Genomic DNA, 13,513 nt, shown 5'->3' with positions numbered 1-13,513 from the left:
ATTGGATAAAGAAAGATATAATCATTTAACCGCAATACACAATTAAGATCCCTTGTGTATATCCACTAGGACTTTCCTTGAAAGTCTCATTTAATATGCATCGGTCTGCATCTTCCAATCGGGTCAGGTTTAGTACACAAGCTCAAACTCGATACATAATTTAATAACATTCAACACCAACGAGGTGTTGATTTGAATGGCAAAAAATTTGCTTCTCTTTTTGTGGTCTTTAAATTTAAACCATGTCGCGAGCGCTCTAGGAAAAAAATCCTATATGCACTAAGCCAATCTCAGGATCGATCGGGGAGGTGGACTAGTCCAATGTACAGAAAAGCTAGCCCGGATAAAATTCCTGACCGCCAATCACACACCCAAAAAGAAGAAAGAAATAACATGCAACAACCTTGCGAAATTGAAGGAAAAAAAGAAGAAGATATCACCAAGATACTGAATCCTCGTAGTTGTGAGCCGATTTCAAGAGAAAGTAAAGTCCAATCTCAGAGACAGTCTGCAACACATGAACATTCGTGATATACCCAAAGTTAAACATTGAAGACAAACTAGCTCTTAACATTTTCAAACTAAAATATCCCAAAAGAGGAAAGTCTTCAGATTCAGTCTGAAGCAGCATTTGCCATGAATTACAATGTAGAGAAATACACACAGATAGAGATATGAAAGGAAATAGATAATGCACACATGAGCATATGAGTACTCTTATTATGAACATGAAAACATTCATTGCTGGAAGGTGATCGATCCGGGCCGGCGTAATTTTTCGTCTATTGCACGCTGGTACCGTCTTTCTGCAACAAGTAAAAGTTTTTGTAATTGGCCAGCAAAAGATAAATATGTTTGAAGAAGATGATGAACTTGGAAAACTGCAGTCTGCAACATCCATGGAATTTTCATCGTTGTTCATTTGTCTCCCTCGGAAATGGCATGATCTTAAATTGGATGTGGAAAAACCGAATTCTATAGGTGAAGATAAAACGCATATCAATAAACAATATATATAGCACTATTAAAGCCCGTCTTTCGGCAGATTAAAAGCGGTTTTAGTTTATCAAAATCTATCAATGAACAATATTTTCCAAATATTCAGGTAACATATAGCTTATATAAGCTATGTACCGTACAAAGGTCTTTCTTCTTTATTTGAGGGTCCGATTTTGTGAGAAACAACCGATATCGCTCTCTAAAATAATTATAGTATATATAAGAGTAAAGTTGCACTTTCGTTGATAATAATAATCATAAATTTTACCTCGGACACCAACTCCTTTGTTTTCACCAGTGTATCTTGGGGAACTATAACTCTCTTGGGAAGGTCTTCCTTAACTTCAGTAAGACTCACACTTTTCAAGCTGTTGATATGATCCAAGCCAATAACCGTCTTTAGCTTCTTGCATTGCTTGATTTCCAACTCTTCGAGATTACACAATCCCCCTTGCTTGACATTAAAGTCGACCAAATTAGTGAGCATCCATAGTCTTAGGACCCGGAGTTTTGGAAAACATGCTTTGCAATGCAAGCTTGCGCCGGTGCATGATCGAGCCAATAACCTGAGAACTATTAAATCTTTCAGGCACTGTACGACCGGCATCGGATCTTCCAGTTGCGACATCGACAAGGTGAGCACTTTGAGATTCACAGGAAGGACCGACGAGTCCTGTACAGACCTCAATGATCCGAGCAAGTACAAGTTTGAAAGAGATTTGACCCCACTCATATCACTCAAATCGAGGCTCGCAGGCTGACCGAACAGGTCCCTCGATCTCAATCTCAGGGACTCAAGACTGGTGAGTTCTGAAAGGCATTCTGTCACCTTCTTCACCGCTTCGGGACGGCATGTTACGCCCAGCTTCTTCAGGCTTTGCAGCTTCTTCAACACACCTATTGTCACGCCCCGAACCCCAACGGGCTCGCGACACCCCTCGATGGTCAATCATTGAACGCGACGTCCCCCGTGACGCGTCGCCAACCCAAACGAAACACCCAACGATAAAGGCAAGGAAGCGAAATTAAAACAACCTGCAGAATAAAATATGACAAAGGGATAGCACAAAACAATAATTCCAAATACACAACATCAAAAGGGAATAGTGGTGGGGCATCCTACTTCGCTTATACAAAAGAGGGCGCACAAAAATATGGGGTAACTTGACCCGTCCTCCATCCCCGAGATACCCTTGCGGTGTCCTCCAATCAATCACGGTAGCGCAGATCTGAAAATGGTTATATAATAACCGTGAGAACGAGTCTCAATAAGCAACCCCTATACCCCACATAGGCCAATGCGTACCCACAGACATAAGTCGTACATGCACCTACCCGATTACATATATATAATTCACATAAATGGACTTACTCGCCATCCAACCACATGCCCACACTGCACATTAGTCAAATCATAATAATGCAATATTAGTCAATGACACATCAAAATCATTTGAGCGCTGTGTTTTGCGCTTGCTTCTGTTGATTCTGGGCGCTCTGCTCGGCGTCGGGGCCCATGCCCCTTGATTCTTTGTTCGAGACAGAGTCACAGCTGCGCCGCATCTCATGAAGTCTGCATTCTTTTGCTTCCAGACAGAAAAATTCACGAAGAAAAGCGGGCATGTGACGTGTCAGAGAACTCTGCCCGGCGTCGGGGTCCATGCCCCTTGAGACAGAGTCAGGGCTGTACTGGATCTGAAGAAGTCCGGATTCTTTTGCTTTCCGACAGAAAAATTCATGAAGAAAAGCAGGCACGCGACATGATCGGTTCACTTCCGTCCAGTTTCCGCCGTACCACGTGAATGAAGTTCCATGCTCTCTAATTCGCCCGAAAACAGTCCTCCGCCGACCTCATCTTTCACACGACCCATCAGCACTGCTGCCCTGCCAACAACCCCTCAGCAGCCCATTGTCGGAAAAGCCTCCTTGTGGGGACCTCGTACTCTCACACGAAAGAGAGCCATATAAAGAACACGTGGCTTCATCATGTAAGGCAATTCCGATCAAACCTCAAGCTTTCTTATTTCACGATATCGTCAAGGGTGGAACGATCTCCAAGCCGGGCCACCCTTGATGAGGGCCTTTCTCAATTGCACACTGCACCCATAATCAACACTCGCCATGCAGTCATTTAAGTCACAATCCTTTCAGCTAGTGTCAGATCAGCTGGGGGAGTGCCCTCCATTGCATTCTGCTTAGAATTTTCATGCCATTCAGGATGGATCATCTTCGATTCACGAATTCGTCGATTAGAGTTACATCCTCCAGTGATGCTTACTTAGCAATTTCTTTGCACTCCGTAATTAAAGTCAAGTGAGGAACACATCCTAAACAAGTCTAAACCCAAGTCGGAGATCAGGCGTCCAAGTGGTCTGCAAACTTTTGCATTTCTTCATTTGTAGTAGTGACAATTACTCTGCTTCCTTTACTCGAATCAGCGAATGGGACCAAGAGCTTGTTGATGAGACTGGCCTCATGCAAATTATCCACAACTATCAAGTACCTAAGGTCCATCAACAATATATGAAGCAGCGGGAGCAGCTGCTCCTCTTGCTTGTGCTCCAAGTCTTTTGCCCGATCCCGGAGTGGGGCCTGTTTCAGTATGTCCACCAGGAGGTTCTTCATCGGGTCAGTCTCTGCCCAAAGGTCCGTGAAGCGGACCCAAGCACGACAGTCGAAGTGATGCTTGACTTTTAGCTTGCTGAAGACACTCCTCACCAGTGCGGTCTTGCCACAGGCACGTTCGCCAACCACCGAGATCACCCGAAGGTTGGAGTCGTCATCATTGATCAACCAGGCAAGAAGCTCTCTTACATATTCGTCACGGCCCACGATATCGGACTCTAGCCTCTGCCTCGTATTTTCTCGATTCCTCTTGCTCGATGATGGAGATGATGCCCTTTCATTCTCCGGCATGCCTTCATTAGCAGGAGGCCGGGATGGTGCGAACTTGCTGGATAACAATCTGACTTCCCTCATGAAATTCTTGGCCATCTTTTTCCTGGCACGTGCTCGGTTCATTTCTGTGAAGAACCGAACTAAATCAAACACCATGGTGAATCGACCCTTTTGCGATTTTGACATCTGATGTCGGAACAACTTGACGAGGAATACTTCTGCAATCTGCTCAGCTCCACGAGCCAAATGCAGAAGCCGTTCCTCGCCTTCCGGAGTTTCTTGGTTGCGGTCATCGTTGAGCTCGGTGTGTTCCCTGGTGTTCAGGATCCTATGAAGATTGCTTATGGAGTCAGAGATTTGATCTGTTAACTTTTGATAGGTGATGATGTCTTTGGACTTGGAGAGAAGATCATGAAGTCTGACTATCGCCAGTGAAACGGCCACTTCAGAGGCAGCCATGGGTCTGTGAACAGAGAATATGAGGGACAGATTAATAAACTAGAAAGGAGGAGCGTCTTTTTATTTTTTATTTTTTTTGTGAGTGTCTCAAGCTTTGATACTGAGGAACAAGCAAACAAGACATGTGTGGCCTAAGACCTTTATAAGCGTAAGAATAGAATTAAAAAGAAGAAAATTATCAATTTACTTATTGTCTAGGACTTTCACATTCATCTTTTGATTTGCTTGAATCCTTTTAAATTTGCTGAAAATTATGAACAAAAGATATGCGGATCTACAACGTCAATACAAGAACCTTTTCGAAGTTTTAAGCATTTTGCATTAGACATCGTTTAGAGTGAGATCATCGTAACGGCGGACTTAATAGTAATTCTAAAGGATGAGTGTATTGGAAGTCCAAACTTATTACGAAAATGCAATTGAGTCCTAAAACTTTTTAAAAGTGCAATTAAGGATGCGTTTGTTTGAAGGAAAGTGTTTTCTGGGAATTCATTTTCCGAACTTTCACCCGTTTGGTTCGTCGAAAATGATAAGTCAATTGAAAATATTTTCCAGTCAAGGAAAACATTCATGTATAAAATTAGGAAAGTGAATTCCCTAATCTAATAAGGTGAAAACACTTTCCAGAATTGCTCATTTTGAATTTGTTAACATTTTTTCTTTTCTTTTCTTTTCTTTCTAAGAAAAAAAAACATTAATGTATTTTCTTTTCTTAATAAAATTAATTTAAAATAATTTAAAAAATGCAAATTTTTTTGATAATTTTTACCATCAGATTTTCATCACAAAACAATGGAAAATACTTTTCAAGTTTTTTATTTTATATTTTAGCCCAACACCGAAAAACGAACTCATTTTCCTAGAAAATGACTTCCTGGTCTAGAAATCGTATATTTTCCGCGAAACAAACGCACCTTAAGTCCTCAAACTTATTACGGAGTGCAATTTAGTTCTAAAACTTGTCACGAAGTGCAATTGAGTCCTAAAATTGTCCTTCCATCGATTGTCTTTTTTAAAAATTTTAGGACTCGATTGGACTCAAACTTATTACGGAGTGCAATTTGGTTCTAAAACTTGTCACGAAGTGCAATTGAGTCCTAAAATTTTCCTTCCATCGATTGCCTTTTTTAAAAATTTTAGGACTCGATTAGACTTTCGTAATAAGTTTAAAAATTTTATTGCACTTTTGCGATAAATTTTAGAATTTTTAATATAGTTATCCCTGATTCTAAACAAGACTTCTATTATTGAAGGCCCCGTCATCTACCAACGCCAATCTGTCTTGTCCTTATTGACTGGAGTGGGACATGCAAGAGGACGATTCTCACGGGAAAAACGGCGGTCTTTGAGTGTTGTGCTGTCCTCATTCTATGGGCTGAGCGGGAGATATCCAGAACGAACTTGGTCGGCTAATTTTAATTTCCATTAGTCAAATATTAATTGATACGTGTCGGAATTATGCACGTTAAGGTAAAACCACATGCTCCTCTGCCAAACCAACGTGTCATTACATTAATCGTGTCTTGTCTTATGTATGGGAAGTGATGTGTGTGGTTCGGGGAACCTCTCTCGCAAATTACATAAATGCTTTGTATACACAACGGTCAAAAAGAGGAGTTCGAACCCTTTTAACTTAGTGCTTCTTTTGTTTAATCAAATACTTGAACCCGCATAATTATTTTAATTAAGTCACTCAAGCCCAAAATCCAAATCCGATTAGTTGGCACTCACTTGTCCATTTGAGCCAACAAAAGTTTTGACGCGAAAAGCTCGAGGGTCGGGTTGGTTTTGAAGAATCTTATTGCTCGAGGTTCGGTTGCGGTCTTCGTCTTTGGGGTTTTTAGACGGGAGTGGCAAAGAGCTTTCCCTCTTGAAGTCGGAGGGACTTGATTTATGGAGTGACGCGGGAGTGGCAAAGAGTTTTCCCTCTTGAAGTCGGAGGGACTTGATTTATGGAGTGACGCACAAGTACGAGGACTTGATTGGAAAAAATACACAAGATTGGGGATGCAAAAATGGATTTCTGCCTTGTAGAATTCCAAGTACTACGGACACAACAATATACAGATTTGAGGAGTAGTTATGCGTGATTCAAAAACTAGTAACAAAGATTAACTTCATCTTATTAGATCATTTATCCACCTGTAACTAGCTTCCATCTGATTTGATCTAGTAGAATTCTAGTAATTCATCGTCATCTCGGCCTTCTAATCTGTCGAAACAGTGTTAGCTGAAAAGAAAACAGATTTCCTTGATCGGCAAAACTTAAGAACTCAGCATGATTCGAGACGACTATGAATAGACCCCACAGTGTCTCGAGTTTAGTAGTCAGGGACTTCCCTGATGAGATATGGCGTTGGATGGACTCATCGAACGATGCTTCGCTCAGGTACAGATGTCGGAGGTTCTTTGCATTCCAAATGGCGCTTGTCACTTTGGTTATGTTGGTGTGCTTCAGATCTAAGGTTTCCAGGAGCAACAGATTCCCGACTGATTCCGGAATCGAATCCAGAACGGTCCATCTCAATCCCAAATACCTTACGTTCCCCAGTGCATTTCCAAAGTTCTTTGGGAGCACGGGCTTGTAAACACCCTCGAGATCAAGTACCCTCAGCAAATCTGGGCGTCCGTCTAAATTAAGAAGATCTTCGATCTCTCTCGCTTGCGTCCCTAGCTTACGGGTGTTAAACGATGCAAAAGACTGAAGGCATTGGACCTGGTGACCATAATGTCCTGTCGCTGTGTTTTGCGCTTGCTTCTGTTGATTCTGGGCGCTCTGCTCGGCGTCAGCCCCCGGCCCCTTGTTTTTTTTTTTTGAGACGGGGCCACCGCCCCGCCGCATCTCTTTTAATTTAGTTTCCTTTCTTTCCCCAACAAAAAAATTAAAAAAAAAAAGGGGGGATGTGACGTGTCAGAGAACTCTGCCCGGCGTCGGGGTCCATGCCCCTTGAGACAGAGTCAGGGCTGTACTGGATCTGAAGAAGTCCGGATTCTTTTGCTTTCCGACAGAAAAATTCATGAAGAAAAGCAGGCACGCGACATGATCGGGCACTTCCGTCCAGTTTCCGCCGTACCACGTGAATGAAGTTCCTGCTCTCTAATTCGCGAAAACAGTCCTCCGCCGACCGCATTCGGACCGACCCATCAGCAGCTGCCTCTGCCAACAACCCCTCAGCAGCCCATTGTCGGAAAAGCCTCCTTGTGGGGACCTCGGACTCCTCAGGAAAGAGAGCCATATAAAGAACACGTGGCTTCATCATGTAAGGCAATTCATCAAAGCTCAAGCTCACGATATCGTCAAGGGTGGGACGATCTCCGAGCCGATCAATGAGGGCCTCACAATTGCTCACTTCCGCAGCAGACAAAAGTCCTCCTAGCAGTGAGATCGCTGGGGGAGGACCATTGCATTTGCTTAGAATTTTCTCCTTGAGGATGGTCATCTTCGATTCCGAATCGTCGATAGAGTTACCTCCTCCCGTGATGCTTACTAGCAATTTCTTGCACTCCGTACTGGTCAGGTGAGGGAACAATCGGAGATCAGGCGTCCAAGGGTCTGCAAACTTTTGCATTTCTTCATTTGTAGTAGTGACAATTACTCTGCTTCCTTTACTCGAATCAGCGAATGGGACCAAGAGCTTGTTGATGAGACTGGCCTCATGCAAATTATCCACAACTATCAAGTACCTAAGGTCCATCAACAATATATGAAGCAGCGGGAGCAGCTGCTCCTCTTGCTTGCGCTCCAAGTCTTTTGCCCGATCCCGGAGTGGGGTCTGTTTCAGTATGTCCACTAGGAGGTTCTTCATCCGGTCAGTCTCTGCCCAAAGGTCCGTGAAGCGGACCCAAGCACGACAGTCGAAGTGATGCTTGACTTTTAGCTTGCTGAAGACACTCCTCACCAGTGCGGTCTTGCCACAGGCTCGTTCACCAACCACCGAGATCACCCGAAGGTTGGAGTCGCCATCATTGATCAACCAGGCAAGAAGCTCTCTTACATGTTCGTCACGGCCCACGATATCGGACTCTAGCCTCTGCCTCGTATTTTCTCGATTCCTCTTGTTCGATGATGGAGATGATGCCCTTTCATTCTCCGGCATGCCTTCATTAGCAGGAGGCCGGGATGGTGCGAACTTGCTGGATAACAATCTGACTTCCCTCATGAAATTCTTGGCCATCTTTTTCCTGGCACGTGCTCGGTTCATTTCTGTGAAGAACCGAACTAAATCAAACACCATGGTGAATCGACCCTTTTGCGATTTTGACATCTGATGTCGGAACAACTTGACGAGGAATACTTCTGCAATCTGCTCAGCTCCACGAGCCAAATGCAGAAGCCGTTCCTCGCCTTCCGGAGTTTCTTGGTTGCGGTCATCGTTGAGCTCGGCGTGTTCCCTGGTGTTCAGGATCCTATGAAGATTGCTTATGGAGTCAGAGATTTGATCTGTTAACTTTTGATAGGTGATGATGTCTTTGGACTTGGAGAGAAGATCATGAAGTCTGACTATCGCCAGTGAAACGGCCACTTCAGAGGCAGCCATGGGTCTCTGAGCAGAGAATATGAGGGACAGGTTAATAAACTAGAAAGGAGGAGCGTCTTTTTATTTTTTATTTTTTTTGCGAGTGTCTCAAGCTTTGATATTGAGGAACAAACAATCAAGACATGTGTGGCCTAAGACCTTTATAAGCGTAAGAATAGAATTAAAAAGAAGAAAATTATCAATTTACTTACTGCCTAGGACTTTCATATTCATCTTTTGATTTGCTTGATTTCTTTTAAATTTGCTGAAAATTATGAACAAAAGATATGCGGATCTACAACGTCAATACAAGAACCTTTCGAAGTTTTAAGCATTTTGCATTAGACATCATTTAGAGTGAGATCATCGTAACGGCGGACTTAATATTAATTCTAAAGGATGAGTATATAGGAAGTCCTAAAATTTGTTACGGAAATACAATCGAGTCCTAAAACTTTCAAGAAGTGCAATTAAGGGTGTATTTATTTGAGGGAAAGTATTTTCTGGGAATTCATTTTCCGGACTTTCACCAGTTTGGTTCATCGAAAATGATAAGTCAACTGAATACATTTTCCGGTCAAGGAAATATTTATGTATAAAATTAGGAAAGTGAATTCCCTAATCTAATAAGGTAAAAACACTTTTCAAAATTGCTCATTTTGAATTTGTTAATATTTTTTTCTTTTCTTTTCTTTTCTTTCTTTTTCTTTTCTTTTCTTTCTAAGAAAAAAACGTTCATGTACTTTCTTTTCTTAATAAAAATAATTTAAAAAATACAAATTTTTTTGATAATTTTAACCATCAGAATTTCATCACAAAACAATGGAAAATACTTTTGAATTTTTTTTTTATGTTTTAGCCCAACATCGAAAAACAAATTCATTTTCCGCTTGAAAAATGAAACCATTTTCCCAAGTTCAAACTGATTACCGATTTTCCAGGCTAAACGTTAAAAATTCACAAATATCCTTAAAGTTGTCCTTCCAAACGATTGTCTTTTTAAAAATTTTGGACGAAACATAATGCAGATCTACATGTCACTTTTTCAAAGTAGTTAGTGTTTTGCATTACACAACGATTGAAATGTTGTACTCAAAATCCGAAAAATAAAAACTTTTCCTTTCTCATCGATTGTCCTTTTTAAAAATTTTAGGACTCGATTGAATTTTCATAACAAATTTAAAAATTTAATTGTGCTTTCATGATAAATTTTAGAACTTTTAATATAGTTATCCCGGATTCTAAACAAGACTTCTATTATTGAAGGCCCCATCCATCTACCAACGCCAATCTGTCTTGTCGTTATTGACTGGAGTGGGACATGCAAGAGGACGATTCTCACGGGAAAAAGGGAGGTCTTTCAGTGTTGTGCTGTCCTCATTCTATGGGCTAAGCGGGAGACATCCCAGAACGAACTTGGTCGGCTAATTTTAATTTCCATTAGTCAAATACTAATCGATACGTGTCGGAATTATTCACGTTAAGGTAAAAACCACATGCTCCTCTGCCAAACCAACGTGTCATTACATTAACCGTGTCTTGTCTTATGTAGGGGAACTGATGTGTGTGGTTCGGGGAACCTCTCTCGCAAATTACATAAATGCTTTGTATACACAACGGTAAAAAAGAGTAGTTCGAACCCTTTTAACTTGGTGCTTCTTTTGTTTAATCAAATACTTGAACCTGCATAATTATTTTAATTAAGTCACTCAAGCCCAAAATCCAAATCCGATTAGTTGGCACTCACTTGTCCATTTGAGCCGACAAAAGTTTTGACGCGAAAAGCTCGAGGGTCGGGTTTGTTTTGAAGAATCTTATTGCTCGAGGTTCGGTTGCGGTCTTCGTCTTTGGGGTTTTTAGACGGGAGTGGCAAAGAGTTTTCCCTCTTGAAGTCGGAGGGACTTGATTTATGGAGTGACGCGGGAGTGGCAAAGAGTTTTCCCTCTTGAAGTCGGAGGGACTTGATTTATGGAGTGACGCACAAGTACGAGGACTTGATTGGAAAAAATACGCAAGATTGGGGATGCAAAAATGGATTTCTGCCTGCATGACCCATGCACTCGGTAGAATTCCAAGTACTACGGACACAACAATATACAGATTTGAGGATCGAGTAGTTATGCGTGATTCAAAAACAAGTAACAAAGATTAACTTCATCTTATTAGATCATTTATCCACCTGTAACTAGCTTCCATCTGATTTGATCTAGTAGAATTCTAGTAATTCATCGTCATCTCGGCCTTCTAATTTGTCGAAACAGTGTTAGCTGAAAAGAAAACAGATTTCCTTGATCGGCAAAACTTAAGAACTCAGCATGATTCGAGACGAAAATTTTTCAGAGTGGGGAATATTTATTGTTTGCCAATGGATACGAGTTCGGAAAAGTATCATTACGACGATGCATCAGCATACATAGAGAGGAGATTAATACAAGCACTTGAGCCACAATTCACGCATTATTTTGGCTGCTTATTCTCTGTTGTAGGCGTGATAACAACGCCTTTGACGCGGAGGCCGGACTTCCAATGCCCATCAGTTTGTGTGAGGGAAAAGCTTATCTCGCCGATGGTTTTGGGTGTCGTCTCGAATTTGCCGATGCTAAGAGGTGTCCACGTTTCCTTTTTCAAACTGTCCAATCTTGCCATGCGTCCCTGCTTGTTTCCATCCGGTAATTGGAGACTGAGGTTCACCGGAATTTCCCATCCGTGGTTTCGACTGCCCATCTTCACGAAGATAGCGACTTCATACATCGTCCTCGGAGAGAGCACGATTGTTTCGCATTTCCCTTTGATTTCTAGCCAGCAAACACGTCCTAGCTCGGCGACGGGCAGATTTTCGTTGCCCCAATAGCTGAAACTCAGAAATATTCATGCAAGCAAAGGATTGGTTTACTAGAGATGATGATGGTTAGCAACGATCTCATTTTCACGTAAGTAATTCAAAGTTTTTGCGGCAGAAAAAATTGTTTTAGTGCAGAAAAAAAGGTGCATATTCAGCAGCATCCTTTCAGCTGCATATCAGGAAATATGCAACGCCAAAATAAATCTAGAGACATGCCAACACAAAGGTACTCATTTAGGGGCAATAGAACGTTTCTCGCCGCCTGCAAGTCATTTTTGTTGAGACAAATTCATACGTTGTACCCAGACCGACCTAGATTCTTGACCATTAGATGAAAGTTGGACTTAAAAATGTACTTGTTTAGGATAGAAGAAGAAACGATACCATGATTCCCCCTCTTCTGGCCATGTCCAGTATCGGCGATCGTTACCCCAAGTGATCGATAAGGCCGGAGCCAGAACCATCAAGCAGTTCCTGTTGAGCTCCTCGTCAACCCAATACTTGTGTGTGTATGGCGGTTTCTGTAAGCCCAAAGCAGTGATCATTGAGTGAGACATAAACAAAATCAGAACAAAACTCGGCTCTTGTCCAATCAGAAGCTACCGAGCTCCCATCCGGTCCCTTATGACCTATTAATAGATCCACTTATCATCTGCAAGTGGTCTTGACTTACAGACTTTTCCTGCATATCATGCAGTTTTAGTTTCATGGCGGCATCACAGTCCGAGCCAAATGTTTTTTCAATATATCTGAGCAAAACAAGTTCATTTTTGTTCTCTGGAACTTGCCTGAAGCTCGCCGTTTTTCGCCTCGACCTGCTTCTTGTCGTCCTTCAAAAGCACTCCTGCATAGACTCGACGGCTCACCTCGTTTGCGTCGAGGGAGGCGATTTCGTCACCGATCGCTCTTCTCAACATCGCCAAGGAAATGACAGGAGGCCTAGGCTTTCTCGTTTGACTTGTGCTGTTTCGGGCGTCTCCTTCATCTGTTGACGGTGACGAATCGGGTGCATCTCCTGCTGCACAAATCTCTGCCATCTTCTTCCAGATATACTCGTACCTACCATAAATGTACACAAAAAAAAAAAAATCAAAGGATTGAGTTGGTCTAACGTTAAGCTAAACGAAAGGTTGATTTATTGGTCCAGACGTTCGGACTGTGCCGAGAACCTCTTGTTGCTTGCAGATCCTGCTATGACTAAAGAAACAGAGACGAAGATATGATGGTGGGTTCTGATTTTACACATTTTCATGGTTAAGTAGAGACAAAGCGACCCCAATATTAATAACAAATAAAAAACGTAATAATTATGATGATGTCACACTGAAGATGCGTACCTTCATTATTGTGATATCTCTGATGTGATGGAAAATGGTAGAAAAAATGTTACAAATGATTCATGAACCTTAATTTAATGTGCAATAAGATTCATAAATTTTTAATTTGTTCAATACTGTCCATAAACTTTAGTTCGATGTGTAATGTTGTTCTTGAACTTTTAAATTGTTCAATATGGTCTCTGGACTTTTCGTACTTGTTCAATTTAGTCCCTAAATCATGTGAAAGTTTTCAATGTGTTCTTGAACTCAATTTAATGGAATGACTACATTGAACATTTTCATATAATTCAGGGACTAAATTAAACACGTACTAAAAGTTCAGAAATCACATTGAACAAATCAAAAATTCAAGAACAACATTGCACATTGGAGTAAAGTTCGGGGATCATATTGAACAAATTAAAAGTTCAGGTCTTCTTACCTTTTTCTTTTCTTGACCCATCCATAAGGGTTCATCA

At 41.6% G+C, this 13,513-nt stretch overlaps 2 protein-coding genes and 1 pseudogene across 2 annotated transcripts; all 3 read right to left on the bottom strand.

The window, feature by feature from the left end:
- Window positions 1–436: 436 nt before the first annotated feature.
- LOC115667612 (disease susceptibility protein LOV1-like) lies at window positions 437–4,356 on the bottom strand (annotated as a pseudogene).
- A 2,194-nt stretch (window positions 4,357–6,550) lies between these two features.
- Window positions 6,551–8,985, bottom strand: LOC115663200 (probable disease resistance RPP8-like protein 4). Its single transcript, XM_056320583.1, has 2 exons — window positions 7,301–8,985; window positions 6,551–7,200 (listed from the first exon to the last, which is right to left on the bottom strand). The coding sequence occupies exons 1-2, from the start codon at window positions 8,892–8,894 to the stop codon at window positions 6,551–6,553; spliced, it is 2,244 nt and encodes a 747-aa protein (XP_056176558.1). The 5' UTR covers window positions 8,895–8,985.
- A 2,203-nt stretch (window positions 8,986–11,188) lies between these two features.
- LOC115693339 (protein PHLOEM PROTEIN 2-LIKE A1-like) lies at window positions 11,189–12,959 on the bottom strand. Its single transcript, XM_056320621.1, has 3 exons — window positions 12,885–12,959; window positions 12,100–12,774; window positions 11,189–11,724 (listed from the first exon to the last, which is right to left on the bottom strand). The coding sequence occupies exons 2-3, from the start codon at window positions 12,270–12,272 to the stop codon at window positions 11,331–11,333; spliced, it is 567 nt and encodes a 188-aa protein (XP_056176596.1). The 5' UTR covers window positions 12,273–12,774; window positions 12,885–12,959; the 3' UTR covers window positions 11,189–11,330.
- Between the last annotated feature and the right edge of the window lie 554 nt (window positions 12,960–13,513).

The sequence above is a fragment of the Syzygium oleosum genome, unplaced genomic scaffold (assembly GCF_021117445.2).
Source record: "Syzygium oleosum isolate NSW1041296 unplaced genomic scaffold, Sole_v2.1 Sole_v2.20, whole genome shotgun sequence".
NCBI lineage: Eukaryota > Viridiplantae > Streptophyta > Magnoliopsida > Myrtales > Myrtaceae > Syzygium > Syzygium oleosum.
The sequence above is the reverse complement of the archived record's forward strand: the minus strand, read 5'-3'. Positions and strand labels throughout refer to the sequence as shown.